The 23,131-nt window shown below is 47.7% G+C and overlaps 1 protein-coding gene across 1 annotated transcript in view; it reads right to left on the bottom strand.

Moving 5' to 3' along the window:
• Nucleotides 1-23,131, bottom strand: part of DRC7 (dynein regulatory complex subunit 7) — a 106,408-nt gene that overhangs the window by 47,362 nt on the left and 35,915 nt on the right. Inside the window, exons 7-8 of the mRNA XM_073659867.1 lie at nt 2,785-3,003; nt 1,161-1,280 (exon numbers count right to left, since the gene is read on the bottom strand). Of these exons, the coding sequence (XP_073515968.1) occupies nt 1,161-1,280; nt 2,785-3,003 (339 nt within the window). The remainder of the gene's footprint in view (nt 1-1,160; nt 1,281-2,784; nt 3,004-23,131) is intronic.

Consider the following 23,131-nt stretch of genomic DNA (forward strand, 5'->3'; position numbering starts at 1 on the left):
CTCCTCCTCTGCTTCAACCTGTGCACTCACCTGTTCTCCTTACTCCTCCTCTGCTTCAACCTGTGCACTCACCTGTTCTCCTTATTCCTCCGCTGCTACAACCTGTGCGCTGCCCCGGTCTCCTTATTCCTCCGCAGCTACAACCTGTGCCCTCCTCCGGTCTCCTTATTCCTCCTCTGCTACAACCTGTGCACTCACCTGTTCTCCTTATTCCTCCGCTGCTACAACCTGTGCGCTCACCTGTTCTCCTTATTCCCTCTGCTACAACCTGTGCACTCACCTGTTCTCCTTACTCCTCCTCTGCTTCAACCTGTGCACTCACCTGTTCTCCTTATTTCTCCGCTGCTACAACCTGTGCGCTCACCTGTTCTCCTTATTCCTCCTCTGCTACAACCTGTGCGCTCACCTGTTCTCCTTATTCCTCCGCTGCTACAACCTGTGCACTAACCTGTTCTCCTTATTCCTCCGCTGCTACAACCTGTGCACTAACCTGTTCTCCTTATTTCTCAGCTGCTACAACCTGTGCACTCACCTGTTCTCCTTATTCCTCCGCTGCTACAACCTGTGTGCTGCCCCGGTCTCCTTATTCCTCCGCAGCTACAACCTGTGCCCTCCCCCGGTCTCCTTATTCCTCCGCAGCTACAACCTGTGCACTCACCTGTTCTCCTTATTCCTCCGCTGCTACAACCTGTGCACTCACCTGTTCTCCTTATACCCTCTGCTACAACCTGTGCACTCACCTGTTCTCCTTATTCCTCCGCAGCTACAACCTGTGCGCTCACCTGTTCTCCTTATTCCTCCGCTGCTACAACCTGTGCGCTCACCTGTTCTCCTTATTCCTCCTCTGCTACAACCTGTGCGCTCCCCCGGTCTCCTTATTCCTCCTCTGCTACAACCTGTGCACTCACCTATTCTCCTTATTCCTCCTCTGCTACAACCTGTGCACTCACCTATTCTCCTTATTCCTCCTCTGCTACAACCTGTGTCCTCACCTATTCTCCTTATTCCTCCTCTGCTACAACCTGTGCACTCACCTATTCTCCTTATTCCTCCGCTGCTACAACCTGTGCACTCACCTATTCTCCTTATTCCTCCTCTGCTACAACCTGTGCACTCCCCCGGTCTCCTTATTCCTCCGCTGCTACAACCTGTGCGCTCACCTGGTCTCCTTCCTCCTCCTCGTCTTCCTCCTTCAAGTCAGGAATGAGCAGTGCAGGCTTTACAGTGCTCAACAGCATAAACTCCCAGCAAAACGGGTCACCCAGGTCAAAGGTCATATCCTATTAAAGAAAAGGGGGACTGAATGTATTGCCTTCCAAAGTGTCCAGCACACAACTCCAGTCTTCATGTGACAAACTGCACGTCCATGTCCTCCCCACAGCCATTCCTCTCCCATACACGCTGCGCCGTCCCCTCTGCTGTCGTCACATCCCCTCCAATGCAGTCTTTCCCCTTCACACACTACTCCATCCTCTCCTCTACCGTCACCCGCCCCTTCAATCACTGCACTGTCTCTCCCCTGCAAACGCTGTGCGTCCCCTCCACTTCTGTTCCTCCTCCACACTGTCCCCTCCGCTGCTGTCCATCCCCTGCATATGCTGCACTGTCCCTTTCACTGCCATCCCTCCCCTGCACCGTCCCTTCTTATGCTGTCCCTCCCCTGCACATGCTGCGCTATCCCCTCCTCTACCATCCATCCCTTGCACATGCTAAGCCATTCCCTCCTCTACCGTCCTTCCCCTGCACATGCTATGCCGTCCCCTCCTATGCTGTCCCTACCCTGTACACACTGCGCCGTCCCCTCTGCAGTTGTCCCCTCTGCTTTCATCCCCAACTATGCCATCCTTCCCCTGCACCATCCCTTCCTCTGTCATCCCTCCCCTGCACATGCTGTGCCGGCCCCTCCATGAGCTGCACTGTCCCCTCCGCCGCTGTCCCTCCCTTCCACATGCTACGCCGTCCCATCCTCTACCTTCCCTGCACTCGCTACACCATCCCTTCCTCTGTCGTCCCTCCCCTGCAAGCACTGCACTGTCCCCTACGCTGCTGTCCCTTGCTTGCACATGCTACGCCGTCCCCTCCTCTACCCTCCCCTGCACTCACTAAGCCATCCCCACCTCTACCCTCCCTCCCATGCACTCACTACACCATCCCCTCCTCTACCTTCCCTCCCCTGCACTGACTATGCCATCCCCTCCTCTGGCATCCCCACCTCTACCCTCCCTCCCATGCACTCACTACGCCATCCCCTCCTCTGGCATCCCCTCCTCTACCCTCCCTCCCATGCACTCACTACGCCATCCCCTCCTCTGGCATCCCCTCCTCTACCCTCCCTCCCATGCACTCACTACGCCATCCCCTCCTCTGGCATCCCCTCCTCTACCCTCCCTCCCATGCACTCACTACGCCATCCCCTCCTCTACCCTCCCTCCCCTGCACTCACTACGCCATCCCCTCCTCTGGCATCCCCACCTCTACCCTCCCTCCCATGCACTCACTACGCCATCCCCTCCTCTGGCATCCCCTCCTCTACCCTCCCTCCCATGCACTCACTACGCCATCCCCTCCTCTGGCATCCCCTCCTCTACCCTCCCTCCCATGCACTCACTACGCCATCCCCTCCTCTACCTTCCCTCCCCTGCACTGACTATGCCGTCCCCTCCTATGCTGTCCCTCCCCGGCACACGCTGCACCGTCCCCGCTGCTGCAGTCCCACTCCTCGAACACGCTGTGCCGTCCCCTCCGCTGCCATACATCTGCAATGTTTCTCTCCGTCCCTGGTACCTTGCAGCCGTTACGGCAGTCCTGCATGTTCACCCAGTAGTTTTCATGATTCCACAGACTTTCGATGCCCAGGAAATGTGGGTCCTTGGTCGGGTACGCGCGGCCTGTCAGAGCATCGATGAAGAAATTGTCTGGAACTTCTCTCTTACTAGCCAGGACCAACACCCAGCAGTGAACTCTGCGACCATACATAGGGTCTGGGCCGGGGGTCTCTGCTTCCTGTGGACACATACCATACTCATGGATCTGGGGACTTATGAAAATGTAGGGAATGAAGGGGAATTTCATTAACATTCAGTGCAGCCTTCTCCTGTAATTGTGCCCTCTGGATCTCCCGGTCAGCATGTAAAAACAACCCCGACATCCATTACTTTTTCCTTATAAATTCCTTTAACCTTCTGGCTCTCACAGAACCTTGCATACACCGCTGCTGCTGATCTCTTGTATGGTGGGCTACATCTCTCACATACTCCCAGACCTAACAGCAGACAAGGTGGGGGTGTTGATCAGCCCCTTTCATCACAATGTGCTTTCCAGGTCATCCACCCGGTACCCTCCCATGCCTTCCATTCCTCTGAGGTCCACACTGTCAGACTTTTCAAACCCTTCTCCCCGTGAGTGGCGGCTGTGTATCACCCTCCAGGCTCCTTCCATCAGTTTATAGATCACTTTGAGTCACCCTTCCACACTTTCAATCCTGTGACATCCCCACTCTCGTCACGGGGGACTTTAACATCCCATTGATTATCCTACCTCCCCATCAGTGTCACGGGTTTGCCACGACAGAGGCCAGAAGACCGCGACATCTGACTTCTCGTACTCCAGAAATGACTAGAAGCACTTCTCCTGCATATTAAATGGTGCAGGTTTCTTCTAGCAGTGCAGGGGTTAATCTGCTGCTGTGAGCTCCTGGAAGCTTCCCTGCCTTGGCTCTCAGCTGTTCAGAGTTGGCCACTCGCCGCTCCTATATATACTTGACTCTGGTTAGCAGACATTGCCAGGGCTAACTTCATTGCTGCATAATTTTAAGGGGTTGGTGGAGTTTTGTTGTTTCAGAAGGCATTTGGTGGATTTAGCTAAGACTGTTGCATGGTTTTTGTTGTGTGTTTATCCTCTCATACTTTGGTTTTCCCCATCCTCCCCAATGTTATCCTCTGTTGTTTGTGTGCAGGTGATTCTCACAAAATTAGAATATCATCAAAAAGTTACATTTATTTCAGTTCTTCAATACAAAAAGTGAAACTCATATTATATAGAGTCATTACACACAGAGGGATTATTATAGAGTCATTACACACAGGGGTCTATTATATAGAGTCATTACACGCAGAGGGATCTATTATATAGAGTCATTACACACAGAGGGATCTATTATATAGAGTCATTACACACAGAGGGATCTATTATATAGAGTCATTACACACAGAGGGATCTATTATATAGAGTCATTACACGCAGAGGGATCTATTATATAGTCATTACACACAGAGGGATCTATTATATAGAGTCATTACACACAGAGGGATCTATTATATAGAGTCATTACACACAGAGTGATCTATTATATAGTCATTACACACAGAGGGATCTATTATATAGAGTCATTACACGCAGAGGGATCTATTATATAGTCATTACACACAGAGGGATCTATTATATAGAGTTATTACACGCAGAGGGATCTATTATATAGTCATTACACACAGAGGGATCTATTATATAGAGTCATTACACACAGAGGGATCTATTATATAGAGTCATTACACACAGAGTGATCTATTATATAGAGTCATTACACGCAGAGGGATCTATTATATAGTCATTACACACAGAGGGATCTATTATATAGAGTCATTACACACAGAGGGATCTATTATATAGAGTCATTACACACAGAGGGATCGATTATATAGAGTCATTACACACAGAGGGATCTATTATATAGTCATTACACACAGAGGGATCTATTATATAGAGTCATTACACGCAGAAGGATCTATTATATAGAGTCATTACACACAGAGGGATCTATTATATAGAGTCATTACACACAGAGGGATCTATTATATAGAGTCATTACACACAGAGCGATCTATTATATAGTCATTTCACACAGAGGGATCTATTATATAGAGTCATTACACACAGAGGGATCTATTATATAGAGTCATTACACACAGAGAGATCTATTATATAGAGTCATTACACACAGAGGGATCTATTATATAGAGTCATTACACACAGAGGGATCTATTATATAGTCATTACAGACAGAGGGATCTATTATATAGAGTCATTACACACAGAGGGATCTATTATATAGAGTAATTACACACAGAGGGATCTATTATATAGAGTCACTACACACAAAGTGATCTATTATATAGAGTCATTACACACAGAGGGATCTATTATATAGTCATTACAAACAGAGGGATCTATTATATAGTCATTACAGACAGAGGGATCTATTATATAGTCATTGCACGCAGAGTGATCTATTATATAGAGTCATTACAGAGTGATCTATTATATAGAGTCATTACACACAGAGTGATCTATTATATAGAGTCATTACACACAGAGTGATCTATTATATAGAGTCATTACACGCAGAGGGATCTATTATATAGAGTCATTACACGCAGAGGGATCTATTATATAGAGTCATTACACACAGAGTGATCTATTATATAGAGTCATTACACGCAGAGGGATCTATTATATAGAGTCATTACACGCAGAGGGATCTATTATATAGAGTCATTACACGCAGAGGGATCTATTATACAGAGTCATTACACGCAGAGGGATCTATTATATAGAGTCATTACACACCGAGGGATCTATTATATAGAGTCATTACACGCAGAGGGATCTATTATATAGAGTCATTACACGCAGAGGGATCTATTTTATAGTCATTACACACAGAGGGATCTATTATATAGAGTCATTACACACAGAGGGATCTATTATATAGAGTCATTACACGCAGAGGGATCTATTTTATAGAGTCATTACACGCAGAGGGATCTATTTTATAGAGTCATTACACACAGAGGGATCTATTATATAGAGTCATTACACACAGAGGGATCTATTATATAGAGTCATTACACACAGAGGGATCTATTATATAGAGTCATTACACGCAGAGGGATCTATTATATAGAGTCATTACACGCAGAGGGATCTATTTTATAGAGTCATTACACACAGAGGGATCTATTATATAGAGTCATTACACACAGAGGGATCTATTATATAGAGTCATTACACACAGAGGGATCTATTATATAGAGTCATTACACACAGAGAGATCTATTATATAGAGTCATTACACACAGAGGGATCTATTATATAGAGTCATTACACGCAGAGGGATCTATTATATAGAGTCATTACACGCAGAGGGATCTATTATATAGAGTCATTACACGCAGAGGGATCTATTATACAGAGTCATTACACGCAGAGGGATCTATTATATAGAGTCATTACACGCAGAGCGATCTATCATATAGAGTCATTACACACAGAGCGATCTATTATATAGAGTCATTAAACGCAGAGCGATCTATTATATAGAGTCATTACACACAGAGAGATCTATTATATAGAGTCATTACACACAGAGTGATCTATTATATAGAGTCATTACACACAGAGGGATCTATTATATAGAGTCATTACACACAGAGGGATCTATTATATAGAGTCATTACACACAGAGGGATCTATTATATAGAGTCATTACACACAGAGGGATCTATTATATAGTCATTACACACAGAGGGATCTATTATATAGAGTCATTACAGACAGAGGGATCTATTATATAGAGTCATTACACACAGAGGGATCTATTATATAGAGTAATTACACACAGAGGGATCTATTATATAGAGTCACTACACACAAAGTGATCTATTATATAGAGTCATTACACACAGAGGGATCTATTATATAGTCATTACAAACAGAGGGATCTATTATATAGTCATTACAGACAGAGGGATCTATTATATAGTCATTGCACGCAGAGTGATCTATTATATAGAGTCATTACAGAGTGATCTATTATATAGAGTCATTACACACAGAGTGATCTATTATATAGAGTCATTACACACAGAGTGATCTATTATATAGAGTCATTACACGCAGAGGGATCTATTATATAGAGTCATTACACGCAGAGGGATCTATTATATAGAGTCATTACACACAGAGTGATCTATTATATAGAGTCATTACACGCAGAGGGATCTATTATATAGAGTCATTACACGCAGAGGGATCTATTATATAGAGTCATTACACGCAGAGGGATCTATTATACAGAGTCATTACACACAGAGGGATCTATTATATAGAGTCATTACACACCGAGGGATCTATTATATAGAGTCATTACACGCAGAGGGATCTATTATATAGAGTCATTACACGCAGAGGGATCTATTTTATAGTCATTACACACAGAGGGATCTATTATATAGAGTCATTACACACAGAGGGATCTATTATATAGAGTCATTACACGCAGAGGGATCTATTTTATAGAGTCATTACACGCAGAGGGATCTATTTTATAGAGTCATTACACACAGAGGGATCTATTATATAGAGTCATTACACACAGAGGGATCTATTATATAGAGTCATTACACACAGAGGGATCTATTATATAGAGTCATTACACGCAGAGGGATCTATTATATAGAGTCATTACACGCAGAGGGATCTATTTTATAGAGTCATTACACACAGAGGGATCTATTATATAGAGTCATTACACACAGAGGGATCTATTATATAGAGTCATTACACACAGAGGGATCTATTATATAGAGTCATTACACACAGAGAGATCTATTATATAGAGTCATTACACACAGAGGGATCTATTATATAGAGTCATTACACGCAGAGGGATCTATTATATAGAGTCATTACACGCAGAGGGATCTATTATATAGAGTCATTACACGCAGAGGGATCTATTATACAGAGTCATTACACGCAGAGGGATCTATTATATAGAGTCATTACACGCAGAGCGATCTATCATATAGAGTCATTACACACAGAGCGATCTATTATATAGAGTCATTAAACGCAGAGCGATCTATTATATAGAGTCATTACACACAGAGAGATCTATTATATAGAGTCATTACACACAGAGTGATCTATTATATAGAGTCATTACACACAGAGGGATCTATTATATAGAGTCATTACACACAGAGGGATCTATTATATAGAGTCATTACACACAGAGGGATCTATTATATAGAGTCATTACACACAGAGGGATCTATTATATAGTCATTACACACAGAGGGATCTATTATATAGAGTCATTACAGACAGAGGGATCTATTATATAGAGTCATTACAGACAGAGGGATCTATTATATAGAGTCATTACACAGAGCGATCTATTATATAGAGTCATTACACACAGAGGGATCTATTATATAGAGTCATTACACACAGAGTGATCTATTATATAGAGTCATTACACGCAGAGGGATCTATTATATAGAGTCATTACTCGCAGAGGGATCTTATTATATAGAGTCATTACAGACAGAGTGATCTATTATATAGAGTCATTACACGCAGAGGGATTTATTATATAGAGTCATTACACGCAGAGGGATCTTATTATATAGAGTCATTACAGACAGAGGGATCTATTATATAGAGTCATTACACACAGAGCGATCTATTATATAGAGTCATTGCACACAGAGGGATCTATTATATAGTCATTACACACAGAGGGATCTATTATATAGAGTCATTACACACAGAGGGATCTATTATATAGAATCATTACACACAGAGGGATCTATTATATAGAGTCATTACACACAGAGGGATCTATTATATAGAGTCATTACACACAGAGGGATCTATTATATAGAGTCATTACACACAGAGGGATCTATTATATAGAGTCATTACACGCAGAGGGATCTATTATATAGAGTCATTACACGCAGAGGGATCTATTATATAGAGTCACTATACGCAGAGGGATCTATTATATAGAGTCATTACACACAGAGCGATCTATTATATAGTCATTTCACACAGAGGGATCTATTATATAGAGTCATTACACACAGAGGGATCTATTATATAGAGTCATTACACACAGAGGGATCTATTATATAGAGTCATTACACACAGAGGGATCTATTCTATAGAGTCATTACACACAGAGGGATCTATTCTATAGAGTCATTACACACAGAGGGATCTATTCTATAGAGTCATTACACGCAGAGGGATCTATTATATAGAGTCATTACACACAGAGGGATCTATTCTATAGAGTCATTACACACAGAGTGATCTATTATATAGAGTCATTACACACAGAGGGATCTATTATATAGAGTCATTACACACAGAGGGATCTATTATATAGAGTCATTGCACGCAGAGGGATCTATTATATAGTCATTACACACAGAGGGATCTACTATATAGAGTCATTACACACAGAGGGATCTATTATATAGAGTCATTGCACGCAGATGGATCTATTATATAGAGTCATTGCACGCAGAGGGATCTATTATATAGAGTCATTACACACAGAGGGATCTATTATATAGAGTCATTACACACAAAGGGATCTATTATATAGAGTCATTACACGCAGAGGGATCTATTATATAGAGTCATTACACACAGAGGGATCTATTATATAGAGTCATTACACGCAGAGGGATCTATTATATAGAGTCATTACACACAGAGAGATCTATTATATAGAGTCATTACACACAGAGGGATCTATTATATAGAGTCATTACACGCAGAGGGATCTATTATATAGAGTCATTACACGCAGAGGGATCTATTATATAGAGTCATTACACGCAGAGGGATCTATTATATAGTCATTACACGCAGAGGGATCTGTTATATAGAGTCATTACACACAGAGGGATCTATTATATAGAGTCATTACACGCAGAGGGATCTATTATATAGAGTCATTACACACAGAGAGATCTATTATATAGAGTCATTACACACAGAGGGATCTATTATATAGAGTCATTACACGCAGAGGGATCTATTATATAGAGTCATTACACGCAGAGGGATCTATTATATAGAGTCATTACACGCAGAGGGATCTATTATATAGTCATTACACGCAGAGGGATCTGTTATATAGAGTCATTACACACAGAGGGATCTATTATATAGTGTCATTACACGCAGAGGGATCTATTATATAGAGTCATTACACACAGAGAGATCTATTATATAGAGTCATTACACACAGAGGGATCTATTATATAGAGTCATTACACACAGAGGGATCTATTATATAGTCATTACACACAGAGGGATCTATTATATAGAGTCATTACACACAGAGGGATCTATTATATAGAGTCATTACACGCAGAGGGATCTATTATATAGAGTCATTACACACAGAGAGATCTATTATATAGAGTCATTACACACAGAGGGATCTATTATATAGAGTCATTACACACAGAGGGATCTATTATATAGAGTCATTGCACACAGAGGGATCTATTATATAGAGTCATTACACACAGAGGGATCTATTATATAGTCATTACACACAGAGGGATCTATCATTACACACAGAGCGATCGACTCTATATAATACTAGATGGTGGCCCGATTCTAACGCATCGGGTATTCTAGAATATGTATGTGGCCGACAGGGCGCAATCAGCAGAGCGGTGTTTAAATTTGGCACCAAAATCGCTGATCGGTGGCCGGCCCCGACTAATCAGCAGAGCGTGGTTTATATGTGGCGCCAATAATGCTGATTGGTGGCGGTCGCCGGCTGCGACCAATCAGCAGAGCGGCGTTTAAATTTGGCGCCAATATCGCTGATTGGTCGCGGCCGGCCACCGCGACCAATCAGCAGAGAGGCGTTTAAATTTTCCGCCCATATCACTGATTGGTCGCGGGCGTCGACCGCGACCAATCAGCGTCGTATTAGTGAGGAGCGGGGAGCGGAATCGTATTAGTGAGGAGCGGGGAGCGGAATCGTATTAGTGAGGACCGGGGAGCGGAATCGTATTAGTGAGGACCGGGGAGCGGAATCGTATTAGTGAGGACCGGGGAGCGGAATCGTATTAGTGAGGAGCGGGGAGCGGAATCGTATTAGTGAGGACCGGGGAGCGGAATCGTATTAGTGAGGACCGGGGAGCGGAATCGTATTAGTGAGGAGCGGGGAGCGGAATCGTATTAGTGAGGACCGGGGAGCGGAATCGTATTAGTGAGGAGCGGGGAGCGGAATCGTATTAGTGAGGACCGGGGAGCGGAATCGTATTAGTGAGGAGCGGGGAGCGGAATCGTATTAGTGAGGAGCGGGGAGCGGAATCGTATTAGTGAGGACCGGGGAGCGGAATCGTATTAGTGAGGAGCGGGGAGCGGAATCGTATTAGTGAGGACCGGGGAGCGGAATCGTATTAGTGAGGACCGGGGAGCGGAATCGTATTAGTGAGGACCGGGGAGCGGAATCGTATTAGTGAGGACCGGGGAGCGGAATCGTATTAGTGAGGACCGGGGAGCGGAATCGTATTAGTGAGGACCGGGGAGCGGAATCGTATTAGTGAGGACCGGGGAGCGGAATCGTATTAGTGAGGAGCGGGGAGCGGAATCGTATTAGTGAGGACCGGGGAGAGGAATCGTATTAGTGAGGACCGGGGAGCGGAATCGTATTAGTGAGGAGCGGGGAGCGGAATCGTATTAGTGAGGACCGGGGAGCGGAATCGTATTAGTGAGGAGCGGGGAGCGGAATCGTATTAGTGAGGACCGGGGAGCGAAATCGTATTAGTGAGGACCGGGGAGCGGCGCCGCTGCCTGTGCGGCTACTTCCACTGCGAGAAGCCGGGAGATGAGCGGCTACTCGCAGCAGAAGCATCCCGACCGGCGGCGCCGCTCCCCGGTCCTCCGTTCACACTTGCCCTCCGGAGATCAGCGGGCCAAGCTGCTGATCTCCCGACGTTAGCCGCATGGAGGTGAGCGGCGCCGCCTCTCGGGGTACTTGTGCTACTAGCATCGGGGAGATGAGCGGCTAGCACCGCTCATCTCCCCGCTGCATCGCCGCTGCCCTCCGTCCGGCAGATGAGCCGCTAACGTCCGCCATCTTTTTCTGAAATCCCGCGTCGCTGATTGGCCACGGCCAGACCAATCAGCGACGCGGGATTTCCTGGACAGACAGACAGGATAAGACAATTTATATATATATATATATATATATATATATATATATATATATATATATATATATATATATATATATATATATATATATATATATATATTATATATATATATATACAGTACAGACCAAAAGTTTGGACACACCTTCTCATTTAAAGATTTTTCTGTATTTTCTTGACTTTGAAAATTGTACATTCACACTGAAGGCATCAAAACTATGAATTACCACATGTGGAATTATATACTTAACAAAAAAGTGTGAAACAACTGAAAATATGTCTTATATTCTAGGGTCTTCACAGTAGCCACCTTTTGCTTTGATGACTGCTTTGCACACTCTTGGCATTACCTTGATGAGCTTCAAGAGGTCGTCACCAGAAATGGTCTTCACTTCACAGGTGTGCCCTCTCAGGTTTAATAAGTGGGATTTCTTGCCTTATAAATGGGGTTGGGACCATCAGTTGTGTTGTGCAGAAGTCTGGTGGATACACAGCTGATAGTCCTACTGAATAGACTGTTAGAATTTGTATTATGGCAAGAAAAAAGCAGCTAAGTAAAGAAAAACGAGTGGCCATCATTACTTTAAGAAATGAAGGTCAGTCAGTCCGAAAAATTGGGCAAACTTTGAAAGTGTCTCCAAGTGCAGTTGCAAAAACCATCAAGCGCTACAAAGAAACTGGCTCACATGAGGACCACCCCAGGAAAGGAAGACCAAGAGTCACCTCTGCTTCTGAGGATAAGTTTATCAGAGTCACCAGCCTCAGAAATCGCAGGTTAACAGCAGCTCAGATTAGAGACCAGGTCAATGCCACACAGAGTTCTAGCAGCAGACACATCTCTACAACAACTGTTAAGAGGAGACTTTGTGCAGCAGGCCTTCATGGTAAAATAGATGAGTCCAAATTTGAGATCTTTGGTTCCAACCACCGTGTCTTTGTGCGACGCAGAAAAGGTGAACGGATGGACTCTACATGCCTGGTTCCCACCGTGAAGCATGGAGGAGGAGGTGTGATGGTGTGGGGGGGCTTTGCTGGTGACACTGTTGGGGATTTTTTCAAAATTGAAGGCATACTGAACCAGCATGGCTACCACAGCATCTTGCAGCAGCATGCTATTCCATCCGGTTTGCGTTTAGTTGGACCATCATTTATTTTTCAACAGGACAATGACCCCAAACACACCTCCAGGCTGTGTAAGGGCTATTTGACCAAAAAGAAGAGTGATGGGGGGCTACGCCAGATGACCTGGCCTCCTCTGTCACCAGAACTGAACCCAATCGAGATGGTTTGGGGTGAGCTGGACCGCAGAGTGAAGGCAAAAGGGCCAACAAGTGCTAAGCATCTCTGGGAACTCCTTCAAGATTGTTGGAAGACCATTTCCGGTGACTACCTCCTGAAGCTCATCAAGAGAATGCCAAGAGTGTGCAAAGCCGTCATCAAAGCAAAAGGGGGCTACTGTGAAGACCCTAGAATATAAGACATATTTTCAGTTGTTTCACACTTTTTTGTTAAGTATATAATTCCACATGTGTTAATTCTTAGTTTTGATGCCTTCAGTGTGAATGTACAATTTTCATAGTCATGAAAATACAGAAAAATCTTTAAATGAGAAGGTGTGTCCAAACTTTTGGTCTGTACTGTATATATATAGATAGATAGATAGATAGATAGATAGATAGATAGGAGCTTCACTGTTTGTATTGAAGAGCTGAAATAAATTCACTTTTTGATGATATTCTAATTTAGTGAGATTGGTATTTTCCCTTATCCCTGTTTGTAGTACCTTGTTAGTCTGGTTCCTGTACTGTCATACACTACTACTCCCCTCTTCCCTGGCTGGGGGGAGGGAACAGACTGATGGCAGATTCAGGAGCTCAGCAAGGTACGTGGCCCCGGTGTCTTCACCTTTAGAAATAATCCAGGGAACACTGATAGCTAGGACGCCCCCTAGAGTTATGGATAGGCAAGGAGCCCCTGGCCCCGGGATACCCGACAACAGAGGCGTCACAATCAGCTGCTCATCTTCTATCTCTAACCTCCTCCTTCGCCGTTTAGTAGCTACTAACTCTCCTACACGAGTACGGGAATACACTACACCTGGTCTTCTCCCAGATCGGCCGAGTGTATGACTTTACTCACTCCCCTCTCCCGTAGTCTGACCTCAACCATCTTTCCTTCTCGGTCAGTAACAGTCGTCCGCTCAGGACACACCCACTTACCACACATACAGAGACCTACGTGCCATCAATACTCAAAAGCTTATGAACAACCTACAGTCATCTTTAGCTCCGATGCAGCATAAAAGAAGCACGTTCTTAAGCATTTTTTACCCATCTGAGTACAATATCAAATCATTACTCTTGCCCATAAAGCTCCCCAGAGTGCTGCACCGCCCTACATCTCCTCCTCATCTCTACCACCTACCTGTCCTCTCCACAGTGCCACACCACCCTACATCTCCTCCTCATCTCTACCACCTACCTGTCCTCTCCACAGTGCTGCACCGCCCTACATCTCCTCCTCATCTCTACCACCTACCTGTCCTCTCCACAGTGCCACACCACCCTACATCTCCTCCTTATCTCTACCACCTACCTGTCCTCTCCACAGTGCTGCACCACCCTACATCTCCTCCTCATCTCTACCACCTACCTGTCCTCTCCACAGTGCCACACCACCCTACATCTCCTCCTCATCTGTCTACCACCCTACCCATCCTCTCCACAATGCTGCACCGCCCTACATCTCCTCCTCATCTGTCTTCCACCTACCCGTCCTCTACACAGTGCTGCACCGCCCTACATCTCCTCCTCATCTCTATCTACCACCTACCCGCCCTCTCCACAGTGCTGCACCGCCCTACATCTCCTCCTCATCTGTCTACCACCTACCTGTCCTCTCCACAGTGCTGCACCACCCTACATCTCCTCCTCATCTCTGTCTACCACCTACCTGTCCTCTCCACAGTGCTGCACCACCCTACATCTCCTCCTCATCTGTCTACCACCCTACCCATCCTCTCCACAGTGCTGCACCGCCCTACATCTCCTCCTCATCTCTATCTACCACCTACCCGCCCTCTCCACAGTGCTGCACCGCCCTACATCTCCTCCTCATCTGTCTACCACCTAACCATCTCCACAGTGCTGCACCACCCTACATCTCCTCCTCCTCTCTGTCTACCACCTACCCGTCCTCTCCACAGTGCTGCACCGCCCTACATCTCCTCCTCATCTGTCTACCACCTACCCATCCTCTCCACAGTGCTGCACCCCCCTACATCTCCTCCTCATCTGTCTACCACCTACCCGTCCTCTCCACAGTGCTGCACCCCCCTACATCTCCTCCTCATCTGTCTACCACCTACCCGTCCTCTCCACAGTGCTGCACCGCCCTACATCTCCTCCTCATCTGTCTACCACCTACCCGTCCTCTCCATGGTGCTACACTGCCCTACATTTACTCCTCATATTTGTTTGCCACCTACCCGTCCTCTCCACAGTGCTGTACCACCCTACAGCTCCTCATCTTTGTCTGCCACCTACCCGTCTTCTCCACAGTGGTGCACCGCCCTACATCTCCTCCTCATCTATGTTTACCGTCCATGTCAGTAGCAGTTGCCTGCTCAGGACACACCCACTTACCACACATACAGAGACCTACGTGCCATCAATACCCAAAAGCTTATGAACAACCTACAGTCATCTTTAGCTCCGATGCAGCATAAAATACGCACGTTTTTAAGCATTTTAAGCACCTACCAGTCCTCTTCCCAGTACTGCACAGTCCTACTTCTCTTCCTCATCTGTCTTCCACCTACTCGTCCTCTCCAGTGCTGCACCGCCCTACATCTCCTCCTCATCTGTCTATCACCTAACCATCTCCACTGTGCTGCACCACCCTACATCTCCTCCTCTTCTCTGTCTACCACCTAACCATCTCCACTGTGCTGCACCACCCTACATCTCCTCTTCTCTGTCTACCACCTAACCATCTCCACTGTGCTGCACCACCCTACTACTCCTCCTCTTCTCTACCACCTAGCCATCTCCACTGTGTTGCACCGCCCTACATCTCCTCCTCATCTGTCTACCACCTACTCGTCCTCTCCAGTGCAGCACCGCTCTACATCTACTCATCTGTCTACCACCTACCCTTCCTCTTCCCAGTACTGCACAGTCCTACATCTCCTCCCCATCTCTACCACCTACCCGTCCTCTCCACAGTGCTGCACCGCCCTACATCTCCTCCTCTTATCTGTCTACCACCTAACCATCTCCACTGTGCTGCACCACCCTACATCTCCTCCTCTTCTCTACCACCTAGCCATCTCCACTGTGCTGCACCGCCCTACATCTCCTCTTCATCTGTCTACCACCTACCCGTCCTCTTCCCAGTACTGCACAGTCCTACATCTCCTCCTCTTCTCTGTCTACCACCTAACCATCTCCACAGTGCTGCACCACCCTACATCTCCTCCTCTTCTCTGTCTACCACCTAACCATCTCCACAGTGCTGCACCACGCTACATCTCCTCCTAATCTCTGTCTACCACCAAACCATCTCCACAGTGCTGCACCACTCTACATCTCCTCCTCCTCTCTGTCTACCACCTACCCGTCCTCTCCACAGTGCTGCACCGCCCTACATCTCCTCCTCATCTGTCTACCACCTAACCATCTCCACAGTGCTGCACCACCCTACATCTCCTCCTAATCTCTGTCTACCACCTAACCATCTCCACAGTGCTGCACCACCTTACATCTCCTCCTCATCTCTGTCTACCACCAAACCATCTCCACAGTGCTGCACCACCCTACATCTCCTCCTAATCTCTGTCTACCACCTACCCGTCCTCTACACAGTGATTCACCGCCCTACATCTCCTCCTCATCTCTGTCTACCACCTAACCATCTCCACAGTGCTGCACCACCTTGCATCTCCTCCTCATCTCTGTCTACCACCTAACCATCTCCACAGTGCTGCACCACCCTACATCTCCTCCTCATCTCTGTCTACCACCTAACCATCTCCACAGTGCTGCACCACCCTACATCTCCTCCTCTTCTCTGTCTACCACCTACCCATCCTCTCCACAGTGCTGCACTACCCTACATCTCCTTCTCATCTCTGTCTACCACCAAACCATCTTCACAGTGCTGCACCACCTTACATCTCCTCATCTGTCTACCACCTACCCGTCCTCTCCACAGTGCTGCACCGCCCTACATCTCCTCCTCATCTGTCTACCACCTACAAGTCCTCTCCACAGTGCTTCAAAGCCCTACATCTCCTCCTCATCTCTGTCTACCACCTAACCATCTCCACAGTGCTGCACCACCTTACATCTCCTCCTCATCTCGGTCTACCACCTACCCATCCTCTCCACAGTGCTGCACCACCTTACATCTCCTCCTCATCTCTGTCTACTACCTAACCATCTCCACAGTGCTGCACCACCCTACATCTCCTCCTCATCTCTGTCTACCACCTAACCATCTCCACAGTGCTGCACCACCCTACATCTCCTCCTCTTCTCTGTCTACCATCTACCCATCCTCTCCACAGTGCTGCACTACCCTACATCTCCTTCTCATCTCTGTCTACCACCAAACCATCTTCACAGTGCTGCACCACCTTACATCTCCTCATCTGTCTACCACCTACCCGTCCTCTCCACAGTGCTGCACCGCCCTACATCTCCTCCTCATCTGTCTACCACCTACACGTCCTCTCCACAGTGCTTCACCGCCCTACATCTCCTCCTCATCTCTGTCTACCACCTAACCATCTCCACAGTGCTGCACCACCTTACATCTCCTCCTCATCTCGGTCTACCACCTACCCATCCTCTCCACAGTGCTGCACCACCTTACATCTTCTCCTCATCTCTGTCTACTACCTAACCATCTCCACAGTGCTGCACCACCCTACATCTCCTCCTCATCTCTGTCTACCACCTAACCATCTCCACAGTGCTGCACCACCCTACATCTCCTCCTAATCTCTGTCTACTACCTAACCATCTCCACAGTGCTGCACCACCCTACATCTCCTCCTCATCTCTGTCTACCACCTAACCATCTCCACAGTGCTGCACCACCCTACATCTCCTCCTAATCTCTGTCTACCACCTAACCATCTCCACAGTGCTGCACCACCCTACATCTCCTCCTAATCTCTGTCTACCACCTAACCATCTCCACAGTGCTGCACCACCCTACATCTCCTCCTCATCTCTGTCTACCACCTAACCATCTCCACTGTGCTGCACCACCTTACATCTCATCCTCATCTCTGTCTACCACCTAACCATCTCCACAGTGCTGCACCACCTTACATCTCCTCCTCATCTCGGTCTACCACCTACCCATCCTCTCCACAGTGCTGCACCACCTTACATCTCCTCCTCATCTCTGTCTACTACCTAACCATCTCCACAGTGCTGCACCACCCTACATCTCCTCCTCATCTCTGTCTACCACCTAACCATCTCCACAGTGCTGCACCACCCTACATCTCCTCCTAATCTCTGTCTACCACCTAACCATCTCCACAGTGCTGCACCACCCTACATCTCCTCCTCATCTCTGTCTACCACCTAACCATCTCCACAGTGCTGCACCACCCTACATCTCCTCCTAATCTCTGTCTACCACCTAACCATCTCCTCCTCATCTCTGTCTACCACCTAACCATCTCCACAGTGCTGCACCACCCTACATCTCCTCCTCATCTCTGTCTACCACCTAACCATCTCCACTGTGCTGCGCCACCCTACATCTCCTCCTAATCTCTGTCTACCACCTACCCGTCCTCTCCACAGTGCTGCACCGCCCTACATCTCCTCCTCATGTCTGTCTACCACCTAACCATCTCCACAGTGCTGCACCACCTTACATCTCCTCCTAATCTCTGTCTACCACCTAACCATCTCCACAGTGCTGCACCACCCTACATCTCCTCCTCATCTCTGTCTACCACCTAACCATCTCCACAGTGCTGCACCACCCTACATCTCCTCCTCTTCTCTGTCTACCACCTACCCATCCTCTCCACAGTGCTGCACTACCCTACATCTCCTTCTCATCTCTGTCTACCACCTAACCATCTTCACAGTGCTGCACCACCTTACATCTCCTCATCTGTCTACCACCTACCCGTCCTCTCCACAGTGCTGCACCGCCCTACATCTCCTCCTCATCTGTCTACCACCTACACGTCCTCTCCACAGTGCTTCACCGCCCTACATCTCCTCCTCATCTCTGTCTACCACCTAACCATCTCCACAGTGCTGCACCACCTTACATCTCCTCCTCATCTCGGTCTACCACCTACCCATCCTCTCCACAGTGCTGCACCACCTTACATCTCCTTCTCATCTCGGTCTACCACCTACCCATCCTCTCCACAGTGCTGCACCACCCTACATCTCCTCCTCATCTCTGTCTACCACCTAACCATCTCCACAGTGCTGCACCACCCTACATCTCCTCCTAATCTCTGTCTACCACCTAACCATCTCCACAGTGCTGCACCACCCTACATCTCCTCCTCATCTCTGTCTACCACCTAACCATCTCCACAGTGCTGCACCACCCTACATCTCCTCCTAATCTCTGTCTACCACCTAACCATCTCCTCCTCATCTCTGTCTACCACCTAACCATCTCCACAGTGCTGCACCACCCTACATCTCCTCCTCATCTCTGTCTACCACCTAACCATCTCCACTGTGCTGCGCCACCCTACATCTCCTCCTAATCTCTGTCTACCACCTACCCGTCCTCTCCACAGTGCTGCACCGCCCTACATCTCCTCCTCATGTCTGTCTACCACCTAACCATCTCCACAGTGCTGCACCACCTTACATCTCCTCCTAATCTCTGTCTACCACCTAACCATCTCCACAGTGCTGCACCACCTTACATCTCCTCCTAATCTCTGTCTACCACCTAACCATCTCCACAGTGCTGCACCACCCTACATCTCCTCCTCATCTCTGTCTACCACCTAACCATCTCCACAGTGCTGCACCACCCTACATCTCCTCCTCTTCTCTGTCTACCACCTACCCATCCTCTCCACAGTGCTGCACTACCCTACATCTCCTTCTCATCTCTGTCTACCACCTAACCATCTTCACAGTGCTGCACCACCTTACATCTCCTCATCTGTCTACCACCTACCCGTCCTCTCCACAGTGCTGCACCGCCCTACATCTCCTCCTCATCTGTCTACCACCTACACGTCCTCTCCACAGTGCTTCACCGCCCTACATCTCCTCCTCATCTCTGTCTACCACCTAACCATCTCCACAGTGCTGCACCACCTTACATCTCCTCCTCATCTCGGTCTACCACCTACCCATCCTCTCCACAGTGCTGCACCACCTTACATCTCCTCCTCATCTCGGTCTACCACCTACCCATCCTCTCCACAGTGCTGCACCACCCTACATCTCCTCCTCATCTCTGTCTACCACCTAACCATCTCCACAGTGCTGCACCACCCTACATCTCCTCCTAATCTCTGTCTACCACCTAACCATCTCCACAGTGCTGCACCACCCTACATCTCCTCCTCATCTCTGTCTACCACCTAACCATCTCCACAGTGCTGCACCACCCTACATCTCCTCCTAATCTCTGTCTACCACCTAACCATCTCCTCCTCATCTCTGTCTACCACCTAACCATCTCCACAGTGCTGCACCACCCTACATCTCCTCCTCATCTCTGTCTACCACCTAACCATCTCCACTGTGCTGCGCCACCCTACATCTCCTCCTAATCTCTGTCTACCACCTACCCGTCCTCTCCACAGTGCTGCACCGCCCTACATCTCCTCCTCATGTCTGTCTACCACCTAACCATCTCCACAGTGCTGCACCACCTTACATCTCCTCCTAATCTCTGTCTACCACCTAACCATCTCCACAGTGCTGCACCACCCTACATCTCCTCCTCATCTCTGTCTACCACCTAACCATCTCCACAGTGCTGCACCACCCTACATCTCCTCCTCTTCTCTGTCTACCACCTACCCATCCTCTCCACAGTGCTGCACTACCCTACATCTCCTTCTCATCTCTGTCTACCACCTAACCATCTTCACAGTGCTGCACCACCTTACATCTCCTCATCTGTCTACCACCTACCCGTCCTCTCCACAGTGCTGCACCGCCCTACATCTCCTCCTCATCTGTCTACCACCTACACGTCCTCTCCACAGTGCTTCACCGCCCTACATCTCCTCCTCATCTCTGTCTACCACCTAACCATCTCCACAGTGCTGCACCACCTTACATCTCCTCCTCATCTCGGTCTACCACCTACCCATCCTCTCCACAGTGCTGCACCACCTTACATCTCCTCCTCATCTCTGTCTACTACCTAACCATCTCCACAGTGCTGCACCACCCTACATCTCCTCCTCATCTCTGTCTACCACCTAACCATCTCCACAGTGCTGCACCACCCTACATCTCCTCCTAATCTCTGTCTACTACCTAACCATCTCCACAGTGCTGCACCACCCTACATCTCCTCCTCATCTCTGTCTACCACCTAACCATCTCCACAGTGCTGCACCACCCTACATCTCCTCCTAATCTCTGTCTACCACCTAACCATCTCCACAGTGCTGCACCACCCTACATCTCCTCCTAATCTCTGTCTACCACCTAACCATCTCCACAGTGCTGCACCACCCTACATCTCCTCCTCATCTCTGTCTACCACCTAACCATCTCCACTGTGCTGCACCACCTTACATCTCATCCTCATCTCTGTCTACCACCTAACCATCTCCACAGTGCTGCACCACCTTACATCTCCTCCTCATCTCGGTCTACCACCTACCCATCCTCTCCACAGTGCTGCACCACCTTACATCTCCTCCTCATCTCTGTCTACTACCTAACCATCTCCACAGTGCTGCACCACCCTACATCTCCTCCTCATCTCTGTCTACCACCTAACCATCTCCACAGTGCTGCACCACCCTACATCTCCTCCTAATCTCTGTCTACCACCTAACCATCTCCACAGTGCTGCACCACCCTACATCTCCTCCTCATCTCTGTCTACCACCTAACCATCTCCACAGTGCTGCACCACCCTACATCTCCTCCTAATCTCTGTCTACCACCTAACCATCTCCTCCTCATCTCTGTCTACCACCTAACCATCTCCACAGTGCTGCACCACCCTACATCTCCTCCTCATCTCTGTCTACCACCTAACCATCTCCACTGTGCTGCGCCACCCTACATCTCCTCCTAATCTCTGTCTACCACCTACCCGTCCTCTCCACAGTGCTGCACCGCCCTACATCTCCTCCTCATGTCTGTCTACCACCTAACCATCTCCACAGTGCTGCACCACCTTACATCTCCTCCTAATCTCTGTCTACCACCTAACCATCTCCACAGTGCTGCACCACCCTACATCTCCTCCTCATCTCTGTCTACCACCTAACCATCTCCACAGTGCTGCACCACCCTACATCTCCTCCTCTTCTCTGTCTACCACCTACCCATCCTCTCCACAGTGCTGCACTACCCTACATCTCCTTCTCATCTCTGTCTACCACCTAACCATCTTCACAGTGCTGCACCACCTTACATCTCCTCATCTGTCTACCACCTACCCGTCCTCTCCACAGTGCTGCACCGCCCTACATCTCCTCCTCATCTGTCTACCACCTACACGTCCTCTCCACAGTGCTTCACCGCCCTACATCTCCTCCTCATCTCTGTCTACCACCTAACCATCTCCACAGTGCTGCACCACCTTACATCTCCTCCTCATCTCGGTCTACCACCTACCCATCCTCTCCACAGTGCTGCACCACCTTACATCTCCTTCTCATCTCGGTCTACCACCTACCCATCCTCTCCACAGTGCTGCACCACCCTACATCTCCTCCTCATCTCTGTCTACCACCTAACCATCTCCACAGTGCTGCACCACCCTACATCTCCTCCTAATCTCTGTCTACCACCTAACCATCTCCACAGTGCTGCACCACCCTACATCTCCTCCTCATCTCTGTCTACCACCTAACCATCTCCACAGTGCTGCACCAC

This window comes from Phyllobates terribilis, unplaced genomic scaffold (assembly GCF_046119375.1).
Source record: "Phyllobates terribilis strain yellow unplaced genomic scaffold, ASM4611937v1 Scaffold_14__1_contigs__length_39327217, whole genome shotgun sequence".
NCBI classification, from domain to species: Eukaryota; Metazoa; Chordata; class Amphibia; order Anura; family Dendrobatidae; genus Phyllobates; species Phyllobates terribilis.